General features: G+C 66.5%; 5 protein-coding genes across 5 annotated transcripts in view; 1 reads left to right on the top strand and 4 right to left on the bottom strand.

Annotated features, from left to right (window-relative positions):
- The window catches only part of EMIHUDRAFT_117924 (hypothetical protein), a gene marked incomplete at both ends in the record, with an annotated part of 3,450 nt that extends 2,478 nt beyond the window's left edge, over positions 1-972 (top strand). Inside the window, 3 exons of the mRNA XM_005772035.1 lie at positions 458-521; positions 588-663; positions 722-972. Coding sequence (XP_005772092.1) covers positions 458-521; positions 588-663; positions 722-972 — 391 coding nt within the window. The remainder of the gene's footprint in view (positions 1-457; positions 522-587; positions 664-721) is intronic.
- Positions 973-1,285: 313 nt separating this feature from the next.
- EMIHUDRAFT_242765 (hypothetical protein) lies at positions 1,286-2,509 on the bottom strand (the record flags this gene model as incomplete). The annotated part of the gene is made up of 1 exon (XM_005772034.1): positions 1,286-2,509. One exon carries the CDS (start codon positions 2,507-2,509, stop codon positions 1,286-1,288), a length of 1,224 nt encoding a protein of 407 aa, XP_005772091.1.
- A 713-nt stretch (positions 2,510-3,222) lies between these two features.
- On the bottom strand, positions 3,223-4,366 carry EMIHUDRAFT_117922 (hypothetical protein; the record flags this gene model as incomplete). Its single annotated transcript, XM_005772033.1, has 2 exons — positions 3,223-4,232; positions 4,267-4,366. The coding sequence occupies 2 exons, from the start codon at positions 4,364-4,366 to the stop codon at positions 3,223-3,225; spliced, it is 1,110 nt and encodes a 369-aa protein (XP_005772090.1).
- A 1,940-nt stretch (positions 4,367-6,306) lies between these two features.
- Positions 6,307-7,157, bottom strand: EMIHUDRAFT_369417 (hypothetical protein). The gene has a single exon (XM_005772032.1). It carries the CDS (start codon positions 7,144-7,146, stop codon positions 6,763-6,765), a length of 384 nt encoding a protein of 127 aa, XP_005772089.1. The 5' UTR covers positions 7,147-7,157; the 3' UTR covers positions 6,307-6,762.
- A 5,008-nt stretch (positions 7,158-12,165) lies between these two features.
- EMIHUDRAFT_242762 (hypothetical protein) lies at positions 12,166-14,346 on the bottom strand (the record flags this gene model as incomplete). The annotated part of the gene is made up of 6 exons (XM_005772031.1): positions 12,166-12,176; positions 12,314-12,548; positions 12,651-13,331; positions 13,499-13,693; positions 13,846-14,049; positions 14,266-14,346. 6 exons carry the CDS (start codon positions 14,344-14,346, stop codon positions 12,166-12,168), a joined length of 1,407 nt encoding a protein of 468 aa, XP_005772088.1.
- Between the last annotated feature and the right edge of the window lie 1,011 nt (positions 14,347-15,357).

Here is a 15,357-nt window from a genome sequence, read left to right as displayed (position 1 = left end):
CCCGGGTTTGGGCGCCCTTCACCGGTTTGGGGGCGCTCCCCCCCCCCCCCCCGGGTTTTAAAACTCCCCCGGCAAAACCCCGCTTTTGGGGGGGCCCCCCCCCCCCCCCCCGGTTTGGAAGACTCCGCCCTCGGGAAATTACCGGTTTTCGGGCCCCCCCCCCCCCCCCCCTGCTCTGAAGCCTCCGCACATCACCGCCTTCCCGCCCCCCCCCCTGCTCTGAAGCCTCCTCCGCACTCCGCACATCACCGCCTTCCCGCCCCGACGTCGGCGTATGCACCACGCAGGCCCGCACCTCTCTTCTCTGCTACCGCACCACCCATGGGAGAGAACCCACACTGGATTCGAGACTCTGGAGGTGTGGTACACGCAGGCTCGCAACTCTCTTCTCTGCTACCGCACCACCCATGGGAGAGAACCCACACTGGATTCGAGACTCTGGAGGTGCGGTACGCAGGCTCGTCACCTCGTGCGCCGGTGGCGGCGTCGCGCTCTGGCGCCTCGACGAGGAGGAGGTGGTGGTGCACCGGCTGCTGGCGGGACACTTCCAGGACACGTCGTAGACATGTCCGAGGCGTGTCCTACAGGGCTCCGAGCGGCGGCTGACCCGCTTCGACGGCCACACGGCGCCCGTGGTCTGCGTCGACGGCGGCTTGCAGAGGGGTGGCGCGCCGAGATGCGCCGAGATGCCGCGAGATGACGCGAGATCACCCGAGAGTAGGCGACGCGGAGAAGGTCGTCTCGGGAGCTCGAGACGGGACCGTGCGCGTGTGGGACATCTCCCTCGGCCGGCTGCGCTTCATGCTGCAGGGCTTCACGCCGTACATCGGGTCCGTCCAGCTGTCGTCCTCGTGGCTGATGGCGGACGGCACCAACAACGCGGTCGTCATGATGGACTTTAGCAACGGCGAGCCGGCGGAGGAGGAGGACGACGACGACGAGGACGGCGACGAGGAGGAGGAGGAGGAGTGACCAAAGGTGCGTGAGTGAGTGAATGAATGCGACCCAATAAAATTCCTCCTCGCTGTCCAATTTGGCCGTGGAAAAAAGTCGACAGAGTTAAGTTCGACGTCGTCGTGCGACGGCCGCGAGGGCGGAGAGGGCCGCGGGCCGGGGCCGCACCCCGACCCCCCCCCTGCCCGCGCGCGCCGCGGCGCCCCGCTCCAAGTACCAAGAAGCAAGTCACCAAGTGCCCCCCCTGCGGCGCCCGCCCCGCCCCCACGCCGCGGAGGCCTCCTAGAGGGGTCGTTGTGTGCGAGTTTATGGGACACGTAGAGAGAAGAGACTACGAGGTAGCGCTGCCAAACGTTGGGAGCTGAACACTGCCATGCGACCCACTTTGCGGAGGCGAAATAGCGCACGAGCTGTTCACCGGAGCGAGAGACACTGCCAGCCCTGCCGCGCCGTGGTGGTGGCGTAGGTGCATTTCGATGGTGGCGATGTTCTCCGCCGGCGTCTTGGTGGTGCTCAAGCTCGCGCGCTCGATCCAGCACGCGACTTGCCGCTGCCGCAATCGGTTTGTCTCAGTCCACGTCACGCTCGCCATGCGCTCGAGCCCCGCCTGGACGTTGGAGTGGCTCACTACCGCATCGGTATGCTGGAAGAGCGAGCGCGCGAGCGTTAGCACGGGCGTGCCCGTGTAGAAGTTGTCGACGAGCGTGCCGCCATTGAGTGTGACTGTGAACCTTGCGTGCGTGGTGAGGAGATTGATCGAGGAGCTCGACTCGAAGAGCAGCCAGCCGCAGGCGCTCTCGTTCAGCCTCAGAAGGAGGCGACGCTGCTGGGCCTTCTCCGGACCGTCGATCGCAGGGTGGATCTTGACGACGAGCGGCAGCGTGCGACTGGAGCAGTACGAGCAGGTCTGGTTGAGAAGATCAGGGTATGTGATGTGGCTGAACTTGTTAACCGAGACGTCGTCGAACTTCTGCGTGGGCACGAAGACGTAACGGCTGTTGAAAACATGCGCCGGCACGTCGAGTATCGATTGCTGCGGCCGCTTGCTCGAGTCCAGCTCCAGGTGGCGCTGCACGAGCAAGCGGCAGCGCGAGTCGTCGTACCCACGCTGCACGAGACTGTTGAGCGATCGCACGTAGAACGAATCTCCAAGCAGGCCGCGAGGGTCGACGATCACGGTGCCGCGCGTGAAACCATTCTCGTAGACAACTCTCGGCACGGCGCGAAAGTAATTCCCGTTGTAATTCGACCAGAGAATGGCAACGTCAGTCCGTCCCGATGGTCGACAGGGAGCTCTCATTCTGAGATTGTCCGGCTTCCCACGCTCGCACTTCTGAGTGCCAAATTCGCGGATGAGGTTCTGCAGCAGGCTGGAGTTCCTCACTCTTTGCACCGCTCTCACCGTCCCTTGATTTATCGGGAGCATCTGAACGCAATGCCCGCGCAGCTTCAGCTCACGCGCCACTTGTATGAGCGTTGTCCATCTTGGATCGCCCAGTTCGCTCGCTATTGAGTCCGGGTTGAAAATGTAGGCGACGGTAACGTGTAGCGACATTCGCCGCTCTTCCGCATGTCGCCCGGTGCCGGCGCGGAAAACTTGTCTGCGCGGCAGCAAGCAAGCGCGCCCCCCCCCGCGAGCGCAGCCCAGCGGTAACACACCGTCCCAAATCCGAATAGTCGACAAGCCAGGCAGTTTTTCTTGTTTACTTGAGCACTGGATAGGGTCGATTCCGCATGGTACGGGACCCCTCGATCGTCTCGCCCTCCCTCACTGGGGTGTTCATGGGGGGGGGGTCATAACAAACACGGTACAGGATCGAGGTGCACGCTGCAGAAGCAGTGTCGTCCCCCCTCTCTCTCTCTCCCCGACGGCGATGGCGGTGTGACCGATCGAGCTACAAGAGGAACTTGTTCAGCAGGATCCGGGATAGTCAGATGCACTACCTCACTGGGCTCGAGACCACCGTACGACAGCATCCCGTCACCCCTCCGGATTTGTGTGGGGTCGAACCACTCCGGGATGGGCAAGTTTTTCTTGAGCACTTGAGCACTGGATAGGGTCGATTCCGCATGGTACGGGACCCCTCGATCGTCTCGCCCTCCCTCACTGGTATGTTCATTGGGGGGGGTCATAACAAACACGGTACAGGATCGAGGTGCACGCTGCCGAAGCAGTGTCGTCCCCCCTCTCTCTCCCCGACGGCGATGGCGGTGTGACCGATCGAGTTTTTCTAAGTAATATGCCGAAGGTTTGACGGCCGCGTTGAGCTAGGGGGAGCGTGCGGCTCCGCGGGCGACGCTCGCCCAGTCCTTCTTGTTGCTCTTGACCTCGCCGCCGCCGCCGCCGCGGCCGCGGCCGCCTCGCCCGCGCCGCCCGCGGCTTGTGCCCAGCCTGACCGCGCTCGGCATGCGCTCGTAGATGGTGTCCTTGAAGGCGGAGTGGAGGAGCGCCTCGAAGTTGACGCACGGCGCGTAGCGGCAGCGAGTGGCGGTCTTGCACGGGAGGGCGGTCTGGTTGTAGGCCGGGCAGAAGCCGATCCCGTCGCGCGCCGCCATCGCCTTGGCCTTGCCAGCCGCGCGCGCGACCTCGACCTTGTTGTCGACGATGAGGCTCTCGAAGGTCTTCTTCTTGGCGACGTTCGCCGCTGCGGCGCGCCGCTCCTTGAGTGCCTGCGCGCCGCACTGCGCGTCGTGGATGATCTCGCCGCTGGTCGTCGCAAAGGCGCGGCACGATGGGCAAAGCTTGTTCCCGAGCACCTTGACACACCCGACGTCGAGGCGGAGGGGTCCGCCGACATCGCCGCTCGCGTAGACGTTGGGCAGGACAGGGAGGTTGCAGACGAGGTTCTCGTTCTTGACCTTGAAGAGGATCGAGCCGTCCTTCTCGTCCGACTTCGTGCCGAGGAAGGAGTGATATCCCTCCTGGATGGAGACCACGTTGCCAAAGTGCTTCTCAAAGAGGGGGGCGAAGTGCTCGATCTGGGCCGCGGTGTTGATGGCGCCGCGCGTGCGTATGGCGAGGAGGCCGTCGGTGTCCGTGGTCGCCTGGGTCTCGCGCGCCTCCGCCTGCTTGCCCCACACGGTGGCGTCGAGAGCGGCGAAGGTGATGGTGATGTTGTCCGGAGCTGGGAGCTGTAGGACGCCACCGCCGGCGTACTGCTCGAGGAAGGCGCGTGCCTCGCTCTCGCCGTTGAAGGCGACGCAGATGGCGCGCGACGTGCCGATGACGGGCACGCTGTTTGGCGTCGTCGACGTCCATGCGCGCGCTCTCGAGCTCGCTGTTGAGGCGGCGCTTCACGCCGGTCGTCTGACCATCGTTGGTCGGTTGCGCGCCGTCGCGGCCGCGCGCCGCGCCCTCGGCAGCGGCAGCGTTGAGCGCCGGCGGCGGCAGGCCGGCCGAAGCGAACGCCATTCAAGTGAAGCGCCGTTCAAGATGAGGTGGTTCGCAGGGAAAGGGCGTAAAGTAAGCGCCAGCAAGATTTTTTTCTTCGCGATGTCCACCCCGCCGCGCCGCTCGCGCCGCTCGCGCCGCCTCGCCGCCGCCTCCGCCACCGCCCCCTCGCCAAGCACGCCGCCGCCCGCCCGCCTCCTCGACCTCCCCAGGGAGCTCCTCGAGCGCGCCCTCTCTCGCTGCGACAGCCCCCTCGACATCGCTCGCGTCGCGGCCGTCTCGCTGCTCTTCCACGCCTCGCTTGCGGTGGAGGCCATCCGCTTGTGGGCGCAAGAGCGTGGCTTCGAGCTGCCGGCGCAGCCGGAGGGCGAGAGCTGCGCCGTGCGGTGGCTGTGCTATGCAGCGTTGCTGTGGGAGTCCAACCCGCCGGCGAGGGCGGCGGTAGGCCAACGGCACAGCGTCTTCATCGACGGCGAGGGGCGGCTCTCGTCGTGCGGCTCTGCGCCATCCTTCTTTCCAGCCCTGCTCGGCCACGGCGAGGGTGTGACGCGGCTCAACATGCCGACCCGCCTCCCTTCTTCCCCGCTGGGCGGCGAGCATGCCGTGAGCGTGTCGGCTGGAATGTACCACAGCCTCGCCCTCACCGCCGACGGCGTCTGGAGCTGGGGCGGTGGAGACTATGGTCAGTTGGGCCACGGCGACCATCAGCACCAGCTGCTGCCGAAGAAGATCGAGGCCTTTGCTGACCAGCGCGTCGTCGCCGTGTCGGCTGGAGGCATGCATAGCCTCGCCATCACCGCCGCCGGCAGCGTCTGGAGCTGGGGCTATGGAGACTTTGGCCGGCTGGGCCACGGCGACGCGCAGCGCCAGCTCCTGCCGAAGAAGATTGAGGCCTTCGCTGGCCAGCGTGTCATCGCTGCGTCTGCTGGAGCCGGGCACAACCTCGCCATCACCGCCGACGGCGGTGTCTGGAGCTGGGGCTATGGAGCCTTTGGCCAGCTGGGCCACGGCGACGAGCAGCACCAGTGGCAGCCGAAGAAGATCGAGGCCTTGGAGGGCCGGCGCGTCGTCGCTGTGTCTGCTGGAGACCACCACAACCTCGCCCTCGCCGCCGACGGCAGCGTCTGGAGCTGGGGCAAAGGAGCCGATGGCCGGTTGGGCCACGGCGACGAGCAGAGCCAGCTGCTGCCGAAGAAGGTCGAGGACTTCGCTGGCCAGCGCGTCTTCGCTGTGTCGGTTGGGCGGTACCACAGCCTCGCCCTCACCGCCGATGGCTCCGTCTGGAGCTGGGGCGGTGGAGCCTCTGGCAAGCTGGGCCACGGCGACCAGCAGGAGCAGCTGCTGCCAAAGAAGGTCGAGGCCTTCACCGGGCAGCGCGTCGTCGCTGTGTCATCGGGAGATCGCCACAGCATCGCCCGCACCGCCGACGGAGCCCTCTTCTCGTGGGGCCAGGGCGAATGCGGCTGCCTAGGCCACGGAGAGGACTTGTCGAACCAGCTGCTGCCGAAGAAGGTCGAGGCGTGTGCGCCGGGGCGTGGTCGGTCTGACTCTGAGCAGGGTCCAGGGAAGGCGGATGTCGCGTGAGAGTGCGTCGAGAAGCGAGGCGCTTGCCCCAGCCACCACGTTGTGTGTGTGGAGAAGTTTGCCTAAACTCAAAAAAAACTGGGCGTAGGCGGACGTAGGCTCTAGCCGCAGCCCCAACTCTTGCCGCTCTTCCGTGTCGGGTTGTGACGAGGGGTGAGGGGACACGGATTGAAGATCCCTCACACCAAGATCGTGCAGGGCGGGGACACATGTCCCTAAATCCCATCTCGTCTCAGAGTTTGCCCGTTTTATTTATTTATTTAGGCTCACGTCCGACACGCGACAGCAGGAAGCGAAAATGGGGTATACAACAAAACGTGCCGCAGGCGCAGACAGGCAGGGAGAACGTGAAGCGGATAAAACTCGCGCCGCAGGCTCAGACAGAGGCACGCGTGGAGAACGGGGGTGCGGTGAGCACCTACAGTCACACAACACACGTACCGTAGCGCCCAGGCGCAGTCTCCGCAGACAGACAGGGAGAATTAAGAGGACAAAACACAAAACTCGCGCCGCAGGCGCAGACAGGCAGGGAGAACGGGGAGCACAAAACGTACCGCAGGCGCAGACAGGCAGGGAGAACGGGGAGCACAAAATCTACAGCAGGCCTGGCGAGGCACTCCCACGCCTCTCGGGGTTCGCCAGCAGCAGGCGCAGACATGCAGGGAGAAGGGGAGGGGACAAAACGCTTGCGCCGCAGGCGCGCAGGCACAGCTTGTCTGGCCAAACGCTTCCAGTGCTAGCTAGTGAACATGCGTGGAGGTGGTGGTGCGAAATGGTGGTGGTCAGACGATCTGGCTCATCTGGGCATGCGGCGCTGCCGACTCTTCGCAGGCTTAGGCAAGGTCCTCGCCACTCGACGGCTCCGTCTTTGAAGAGGAGCCGCGGGGCTGCGTCGTTCGAGCGAGGGCGGTGACGCGGCGAACGCGCGACTGAGCCGTCTGCTTGGTCGCGCCGAGCGCCTGTGCGAGGAGGGCTATCGACACCTGCCGGTGCGGGCCAGCGTGGCAGCCGACGGCGAGGTCATGGTACAGCCCATCGGCGATCAGGTCGCGCGGCGTCACCTCGAAAAAGTGGGCAAAGATGCAGCCGCCGCGGACGGCATCATTCTCGTGCGCCATGACGATCGGCAGCCTGGCCTCGCGCGCGGCGCGCACCTGCTCTGCGAGCGCCTCGGCGCCCTCGCCGGCCCACGTCGCCTTGTTCAGGTAGAGCAGCATGTGGGTCGCCTCGTCGCCGCCGCTGTCGCTCGCGCGAGGCAGCGAGGAGAGGAGCGAGGGAATGGCGTCGGTGACAGAGATGCTGCCAGCCACGGCCACCGCGACTGCATTGGCAAGCACTCGCGCCCCGGCGTTCAAAGTCGAGGCCCAGAGAACCACCGGCTTGGGGAAGGCGAGGTCGTCGGCTCGAAGCTCGCCCGGGACGCACATTGGCAGCTCCTTTTCGCCCTCGTACTTTGGCGTCTTCAGCAGCAGCGCCTCGGCGATGACCTTGAGCGAGACGTGCTGGAAGGCCTCGATTCGATGCCACACCACCATCGGCCAGCCGGCGTCAAAGATGGCGGCCCGCAGCTCCTCGGGGCACTCGGATCGCAGCTCGGCGAGCGTGCCTCCGCCCTTGTCCGGGTCTGCCTCGTGGACGAGCACGAGCGGCTTGCCCATCTCCAGCGCGGCGCGGATCTCTCGCAGGCAGTTTGTCGAGCGTAGGTAGCCCCGCGAGAGGAAGCAGAGCACCACCTGCGAGCGACCAATGTACGCCTCCAGCTCTCCGATGTTTTTGAGGTCGTCGACATCGAGGAAGATCTCGCAGCCGGGCAGGAACTGCAGAAGCTCATTCTTGATTACGGCGACGGCGTCCTACAAGGGAGGAAGGCCAGGTCAGGTCTTCTCCACACACGAAAACTGGCGGGGCAAGGGAGTGCCAAACCTGCCCCGTGCTCCAGACATGGCTGAGGAAGAGGTGCCACTGCTGGCCGTCGGCGAGGGTGATGCCGTCGCGCATCGGCTCGCGTTTCGACGAGGCGAGCCGCATGGTCTTCGCCCTCGTGGCGCTGACCGCCGATACGAGGATGACGGCTAGCGAGATGGCGAGCATGACCGCGGTGAGGACGACGACAAAGGTGGTGGCGCTGCGCGAGGTCTTGTAGCCGACGAGATTGTAGCACATGCCTCCGTACATAGTGCTGTCGCACAGCTGCGGCGGCGGAGGGGGCGGGTGGTGTGAGGTTGCGCGGAGCTGTGAGAGAGGGACAGCGTCGGGCGCGGACCTGGATGACCACTCCTGACGCGAAGCAGCACGTGAGGAGCAGGTTGGCGATGCAGGCCAGGTAGAGGTCGTCGGAGCGCCGGTAGGGACGGGCGAGCGCTAGCAGAGTGAGAAACATGGCCGAGACGATGCCGGCGACCACGGTGCGCAGCAGCTTCCTGGAGCCGTACTCCTGGTCGATGAAGAGCACCATCGAGGTGAGGAAGATCTTGCGGACCAGGTCGAGCACCTCCCAGAAGAGGAAGCCGGCAGAGTAGTCCCGCCAGAGGAAACTCGTCGCGCGGGAGAGCGGCGTAGCGCGCTGCGCAGCCACGGGCTTGTGGACGCGGAGCAGCAGCGCCAAGAAGCCGAGCGGCACGAGGACGGGCCAGAGGGCGAAGAAGGCCCAAAAGTACGGCGCGAGTCCGCTAGTCTTGTCGTCCCACGTCGGGCCGTCGTCGCACGTGAGCGAGGGGTCGGCGAGCAGGTAGCTGATCCGCTGGCCTGTGGCGTCGTCGTAGCCAAAGGACTCGCACAGCCTCGCGCTGAAGATGGAGCGCGAGACGGAGGGAAGCGCGAGGTAGAAGATGAAGATCGCCCAGTAAAGGAGGCGGCCGAGCAGCTGGTGGTCGAATGCCTGCTCGACGTTGGGAACCGCCGCCGCCGCCACAATGGCGAGCGACACGAGGGCGACGGCGACGTACGGCCAGATCCCTGCGACGAGCAGCCGCGTGCTCATGGCTCCGAGGCAGCGGCCGGGGATGGCAACATCGAACAGGTCCAGGCTGAACAGCTTGAGCATGTTGAGCCAGCGCGTAAAGTGCTCGTCAAGGCGGACGCCGTAGACGACGCCGAGGATGCTGCTCACCTGGTAGAAGCTGACGAGGACCTTGAACTTGGGCTGCAGGCCGACCGCGGACTCGATGCGGGTGGCCCGCTGCCGGAGGCGGCGGGAGAGGGGGAGGCGGCGGAGCCCAGCGTAGGCGGCGGCGAGCACAGCGATGACGATGACAAAGAGGAGGAAGACGCTGACGGAGCGAGCCGTCGAGGGGCAGGCGACGCAGCGCCCCGCGGCAGAGCTAAAGTAGTCCGAGTCCGCGACGCAGACCTCGCAGAGCGGGCCGGTGTGGCCGGCGGTGCAGTACGGGTCGTCATCTCCGTCGGTGAGGTGGCGGCGGCGGGAGGGCTGGCCGGAGCCACCAGAGCACGTCTCTGAGTCACAGTGGTGAAGCTCCGAGGTGGCGTTGGAGGCGCGCCAGTAGCCGACGTGCACGCCGAGGGACGCGAGAGCGGTACCGGCGCTACAGTTGGCGTTGGGTGGGCACGGCTTGCAGTGCTCGGTTGGGTTCTGGAAGACGTCATCCGGGAGGGCGCTCGCGTCCTTCAAGTAGAAGTCGTTTTTGCAGATGGAGCAGGTGACATCGCCGCTCTTAGAGCTGAGGGGGTGGGGGCAGGGAGTGCACTGCGAGAGGCCGTCGCTCGCCGCGTAGGTGCCCGCCTCGCACTCCTCGCAAGCGGTAGTGGAGGCTGCGAAGTTGCCTTTCGGGCACAGCTCGCACGTGGACATGTTGGCTGACGAGGCGATGCTGCCTGGAGAGCACACGGCAGGCGCGGCGCCACCTCCTGCGCACGACGAGCCGGCAGGGCAGGCGAGGCACTCGGGGTCGCCGTCGGCGTCCGTCACGTTGGCGGACGTGCCCGCCTCGCACTGCGCGTCCAGCTCGCGCGACGAACCCAACGGGCAATACTTGCCAGACGCGCAGCGGACGCAGGCGGCCTGGCCGGGCTCGCTCTGGTAGTAGCCCTGGGCGCACAGCTCGCACTCACTCTGCCCGGGGCTGGCGCCAAAGCTCCCGGCGCGGCAGCTTTTGCACGTGCCGCTGCTGTTTGCGCCGGTGGTCGGGCTGAAGGTTCCGAGGGGGCACTGCTGACAGGCATCGGACGAGCTGCTGCCCTCCTCCTCATTGTACGTCCCCGCACGGCACGGCGTGAAGCCGCCGCCGCATTCCTCGGTATTATCGCAGAACCCTCCCGCGTCACACCTGTCGCATGAGGTTTGCCCGCGCTCTGGCTGGAATCGGCCGGGGGGGCACTGTTTGCACTCGGTCCGACGCGTCTCGTTTTGGTATCGGCCCGCAGGACACTCGAGCGCTTGAACGGTGCCTATGTGCCGGCAGAAGCTTCCCGCGGGGCAATCCGTACAGCCCGTCGCGTTGAGCTGGTTCGCGAATGTGCCGGCCGGACAGGCGTCACAGCTGTCTGCGCCAGGATTGGACTGGCTGTGCCCCGGAGAGCACGGGATGCACGACTCGGCACTGGCTGCGCCGGTGACGGGCATGTAGAAGCCCGCTGCGCAGGGTGTCGGTGTCACTGTGCCCTCAAGACAATACCTGCCCTGCGGACACGGCCCACCGCACGTGGGGGTGATGTGAGAGGTAGTTGTCCCCACTGATCCCGCCGCGCAGAGGTTGGCGCAGCCCTCAAAGTCGCCCGAGACCTCTCCGACTGTTGACGACCACTGACCGAGGTTGCACTCCCAAGTGATGGCTGAGGGAAAGAAAACGGTGCTCGTGCTGTTTCCCACGAACCGCGTGCTGCTCAACGTCGACACCGCGTCAAAGGTCGGGCCAGACTCGTATGCGATGGCAGCGCCGACGGTGGCGTCGGAAACGGTGGCGTCGTTTCCGACGAAGGCGGCGCCTTGGATGGCAAACGTCGCGGCGCGGACAAAGAGTCCACCGCCCGATGCCGAGGCGCTGGAGGTGGCCGCGCACGCTGTGATCGTGGAGGAAGTCAGGGCGTGATCGCCAGATCGCAACGAGAGCCCACCGCCGCTCGCGCGCTCGTGGCCGACGGCGGCGCAACGAGCGACGGTGACGGATGTCAACTCGACGTGGGGCGGGAGCTGCGGGTCACGCTGCAGGTACAAGTAGGATATTGGCCAAGCGCGCAGCGCACCATCGTAGCCGACAGTGGCGATGCGGCTCCCGTCGGGCGAGTAGGCGACCGAGATGATGATGGGGCTGCTGCGCGCGTTCAGCCTCTGCAGAGGCGGCGAGGACAGGTCCGAGGCGTCCCACACGCGCAGCGCATTGTCGCTGCCGACCGTGGCGATGCGGCTCCCATCGGGCGAGTAGGCGACCGAGGTGATGCTGATGCTGTGTGCGTTCAGCTTCTCCAGAGGCGGCGAGGACAGGTCCGAGGCGACCCACACGCGCAGCGCACTGCCGCCGACCGTGGAGATGCGGCTCCCGTCGGGCGAGTAGGCGACCGAGGCTCGAGCTTGCCCAAGCGAGATGCTGTCGCTGTGTGCATTCAGCTTCTCCAGAGGCGGCGAGGACAGGTCCGAGGCGTCCCACACGCGCAGCGCCTTGTCGTAGCCGACCGTGGCGATGCGGCTCCCATCGGGCGAGTAGGCGACCGAGTAGATCCGGCTGCTGTGTGCGTTCAGCCTCTGCAGAGGCGGCGAGGACAGGTCTGAGGCGGCCCACACGCGCAGCGCATTGTCCTTGCCGACCGTGGCGATGCGGCTCCCATCGGGCGAGTAGGCGACCGAGTAGATCCGGCTGCTGTGTGCGTTCAGCCTCTGCAGAGGCGGCGAGGACAGGTCCGAGGCGCCCCACACGCGCAGCGCCTTGTCGTTGCCGACCGTGGCGATGCGGCTCCCATCGGGCGAGTAGGCGACCGAGTAGATGCCGCTGCTGTGTGCGTTCAGCCTCTGCAGAGGCGGCGAGGACAGGTCCGAGGCGTCCCACACGCGCAGCGCCTTGTCGTTGCCGACCGTGGCGATGCGGCTCCCATCGGGCGAGTAGGCGACCGAGATGATGCCGCTGCTGTGTGCGTTCAGCCTCTGCAGAGGCGGCGAGGACAGGTCCGAGGCGTCCCACACGCGCAGCGCCCTGTCGTAGCCGACCGTGGCGATGCGGCTCCCGTCGGGCGAGTGGGCGACCGAGGTGATGCTGCTGCGGTGTGCGTTCAGCTTCTCCAGTACCCTGTCAATCGCCATCTCGTTCGAGGCGTCGATGGCGCCGCCGTACGCCGCGCCGTCGAGCGAGACTACACTCGACCCCTCGATCGACGACTCGGTCGCAATCAAAGTCCCGCCGTGCCGCACCTTGACCGCCCCGCCGCTCGCCTGCGCACCGCCGTTGACGAGGTGCACGCGCTCGAGCTCGAGCGTGCCGCCAAAGGCGACGTCAAAGTGGCGGGAGCAGTTCATGGCGTCGAGGGTTGCGCCGGCGCCCACGCTCCGCAGAGTCATGTGCACGGAGTGCACGCGAAGCTGCGAGCAGACGGCCCACTCGAGGCGGGCTCCCTCTGGCAGCTCGACGACGAGGTCGCCAGGCTTGCCGGTTTGGTTGTTGACCGAGTCGCGGAGCTCGGTGAAAGTGCTCGCGGCGTAGGTAGGCGACAGAGGCGGCGTCGGAGTGAGCGGCGGCAGCTGCGGCGACGCTGGCGGCGCAAGCTGCGAGAAGGAGACGTCGTTCAGCGCCATGTCCGACCTGTAGCCCGACCCCGTCCGGCTGTTGAACCGGTCCTGCGTCGCCGAGGCGGGCAGGGCGACCGCCGCGTCGCGCCTTTCGTCGCCCTGGTCGCCGGTCCTGCTCCAGAGCGTCGACCATCCCGTCTCGTTGTTGTAGGGTAAAAGAGGCGTCGGAGAGAGCGGCGACGCGGCCGCCCTGCCCACGAGCAGCGCCGCGGCGGCCACGCGGAGTTGGGCGGCGGGTGGCTGGAGCGAGGCGACTCGCCCGAGCCGCAAGGCTCCCGCGCCGACGAGGCCCGTCTCGACCAGCCTCCGGGCCTGCCAAGCTGCGTCGGCCGCACACGAGTCGGGCACGATGCTGTTGACGGATAGGAGACCCGACATGGCGCCGCGCCCCCGAGTGTTCAAGGCCTCGTAGGCCACGCCGCACAAGCCGACCATTGCGACAAAGTAGAAGAAGAAGAAGAAGATCTGAGTGCTGCCAGTCAGTGCCACGACCTCGTTCTCCTTGGCGCGCCTCGAGCGCTTCTGGCCGTCGACCTTGTCGGGGCCAGTCTTGCTGGCCGAGGAGCCGCTCCACGACAGCGCCACGACAGAGAAGCCCAGGCACCCCATGAGGGCACCGATGAGGAGGGGAGAGCTGCCGGCCGTGTTCGTCTCGGCCGTGTTGATCTCCGCCTGCGGAAAGGCAAGCGCGTGCGACAGTCCGTCACGCACGCTGGAAGAGGCGCGATGAGTGAAAGCGAGTGGCTTGGCAGGGCACGCAGGGCAGGCCGTGCGGCAGGCAGGCCAGAGGGGTGTGACGGGTTGGCGATACGCGATGCGGCGGCGCGGCAGAGAGCAACGCTGATCGCCTGGTCCACGCTGATCGCCTGGTTCACGCTGATCGCCTGGTCCACGCTGATCGCCTGGTCCGCGCGCTCCATGCCAGGGGCGGCCCAGCAGCCGGGTGGCTCCCCGGACTCGAGCACGAGGGAACCCACAAGGCGGTACCAGGGAGCGCTGCCGATCGTGTCCATGTCGGGTGCCTCGCTCTCTCCCTGAGAAGGGAGAGGGGGGGGTTCCGTCAGGCGCGCAGGAGGAGTGATAGAAGCGAATGCCGCTCAGAGCAGTCAGGGCAGCGCTCAGAGCAGTCAGGGCAGGGTAGAGCGGCGCATGAGGTGTTCTAGAGGGGCGAAGGGTGGGCGAATACGCAGTGCGGCGACGTGGCGAGTGCACTGCGGGTCGCCGATGCCTGGTCACTCCGCTCGAGCTCGGCCTGCTCGACCTCGAGGTCGGCGCGGTCAACGGAGGCGCAGGCGCCCCGCCAGTCGGGAATCTCACTCGAGAAGGAGAAGAGGTCAGTCGACCCACGAGGGGTGGCCACCGCATCGGGCGGTGCCTCGATCTTGTGCTCCTGGCTTGTGGCTCGAGAAGCGTTTGCCGGTCTGTCAATCGCCCGCCGCTCACCGCCAGCGCGGGGAAGAGAGAGGTTGACGAAAGCTGTCGGGCTCGAGATGCTCGACCGGCGTGCGGCAACAGCGGAGACTAGGAAGGCCAGTGTGAAGGCCATTGGCAAACGGTGAGCGGCTTTGGGCGTCCTGGATCGCCAACGTCGTCCTGGATCGCCAACGTCCTGGATCAAGGTGGCAAATCCAGCGATACTCGAGTAGCACGCTTCGGAGTACCGACGGAAGGCCGAAAGGTTTCTCATTTTTCTCCGCTTTTCTTCATGTCCCCCCCTCGGTCCCCTCCCCCGGGTACTCCAACCAACCCCTGCCTAGACGAGTACAGCTAAAGAGTACCCGGGGCTCCCCATACGGGAGAGCCCCAGCAGAAACCCGGGCAAAGCACCGGCATTCCTTTCGTAACGCGTTCGGCCCGCAGTCTCGCTCGGCGCGCGCTCCTCTGCGCCCACCTAAATTCCTGAGTCGCTGCACCCCGCCAGAGCACCCACCCACCTGGCCGCCACGCGCAGGAGCGGCTACACAAGTCCACAATCGAGTCGCACGGTCCGCCTCGCTTGAACGGCTGCTTCCACAGGAGGTGCAAAAGCCGCCGCGCTCCACTCCCAGCCACAGCCTGGCCACCCCGCGCGGACACGGGGCGCCCCATAGCCCCACTCGACTGCCCGGCCGCTCACACACCGCCTCGGCCGCCCACGCCGACGCACAGACCCACCTGCGCCCGGCTATGACGCGTGCGACCAATGCGAATGCAGGACCATGGGCGACGCCGGCGAAGGCGGCGCGGACGCCGACGTGGAGATGGAGACGGACGAAGAGAGCGAGGAGGAGGGCCGCAGCGGCGAGGAGAGCGAGCTCGAGGGTTCTCGTCGTGAGAACTTTGACCCTGTCGTGGATCGGCAAAACATGGCCCGGTCAGACCCGTCTGGACCCTTCGAGGTGGCCGCGCTCTGGGAGCTGCTAAGGTCGCCGCGCTATGAGATGACCGTTCCCCTCAAGAACGGTGGCAGGCGTGTGCACACGCCCGCACCGCTGCGGGTGTTGCGGGAGGGTGGGCTCTCACGCTTCCGCTCTCTCCGCTGCCTGCGCAGTTGCCGAGTCAAGCTGCGCCTCGGCTGGCGCTGGGCCGAGCTGCTCGGTCTTCTCGCCGCGGCCCTGGACAAGTCTATGGCTGCACTCGCCGGCGGCAGCGGCCCTATCGACCTCGGCGATGCGCCGTGCTCGCGGTCACAGCACGCCAACGCCATCCTCTCCCACGC

This window comes from Emiliania huxleyi (assembly GCF_000372725.1).
Source record: "Emiliania huxleyi CCMP1516 unplaced genomic scaffold EMIHUscaffold_368, whole genome shotgun sequence".
Lineage (NCBI taxonomy): Eukaryota > Haptophyta > Isochrysidales > Noelaerhabdaceae > Emiliania > Emiliania huxleyi.
This window is presented reverse-complemented; position numbering and strand designations above follow the sequence as displayed.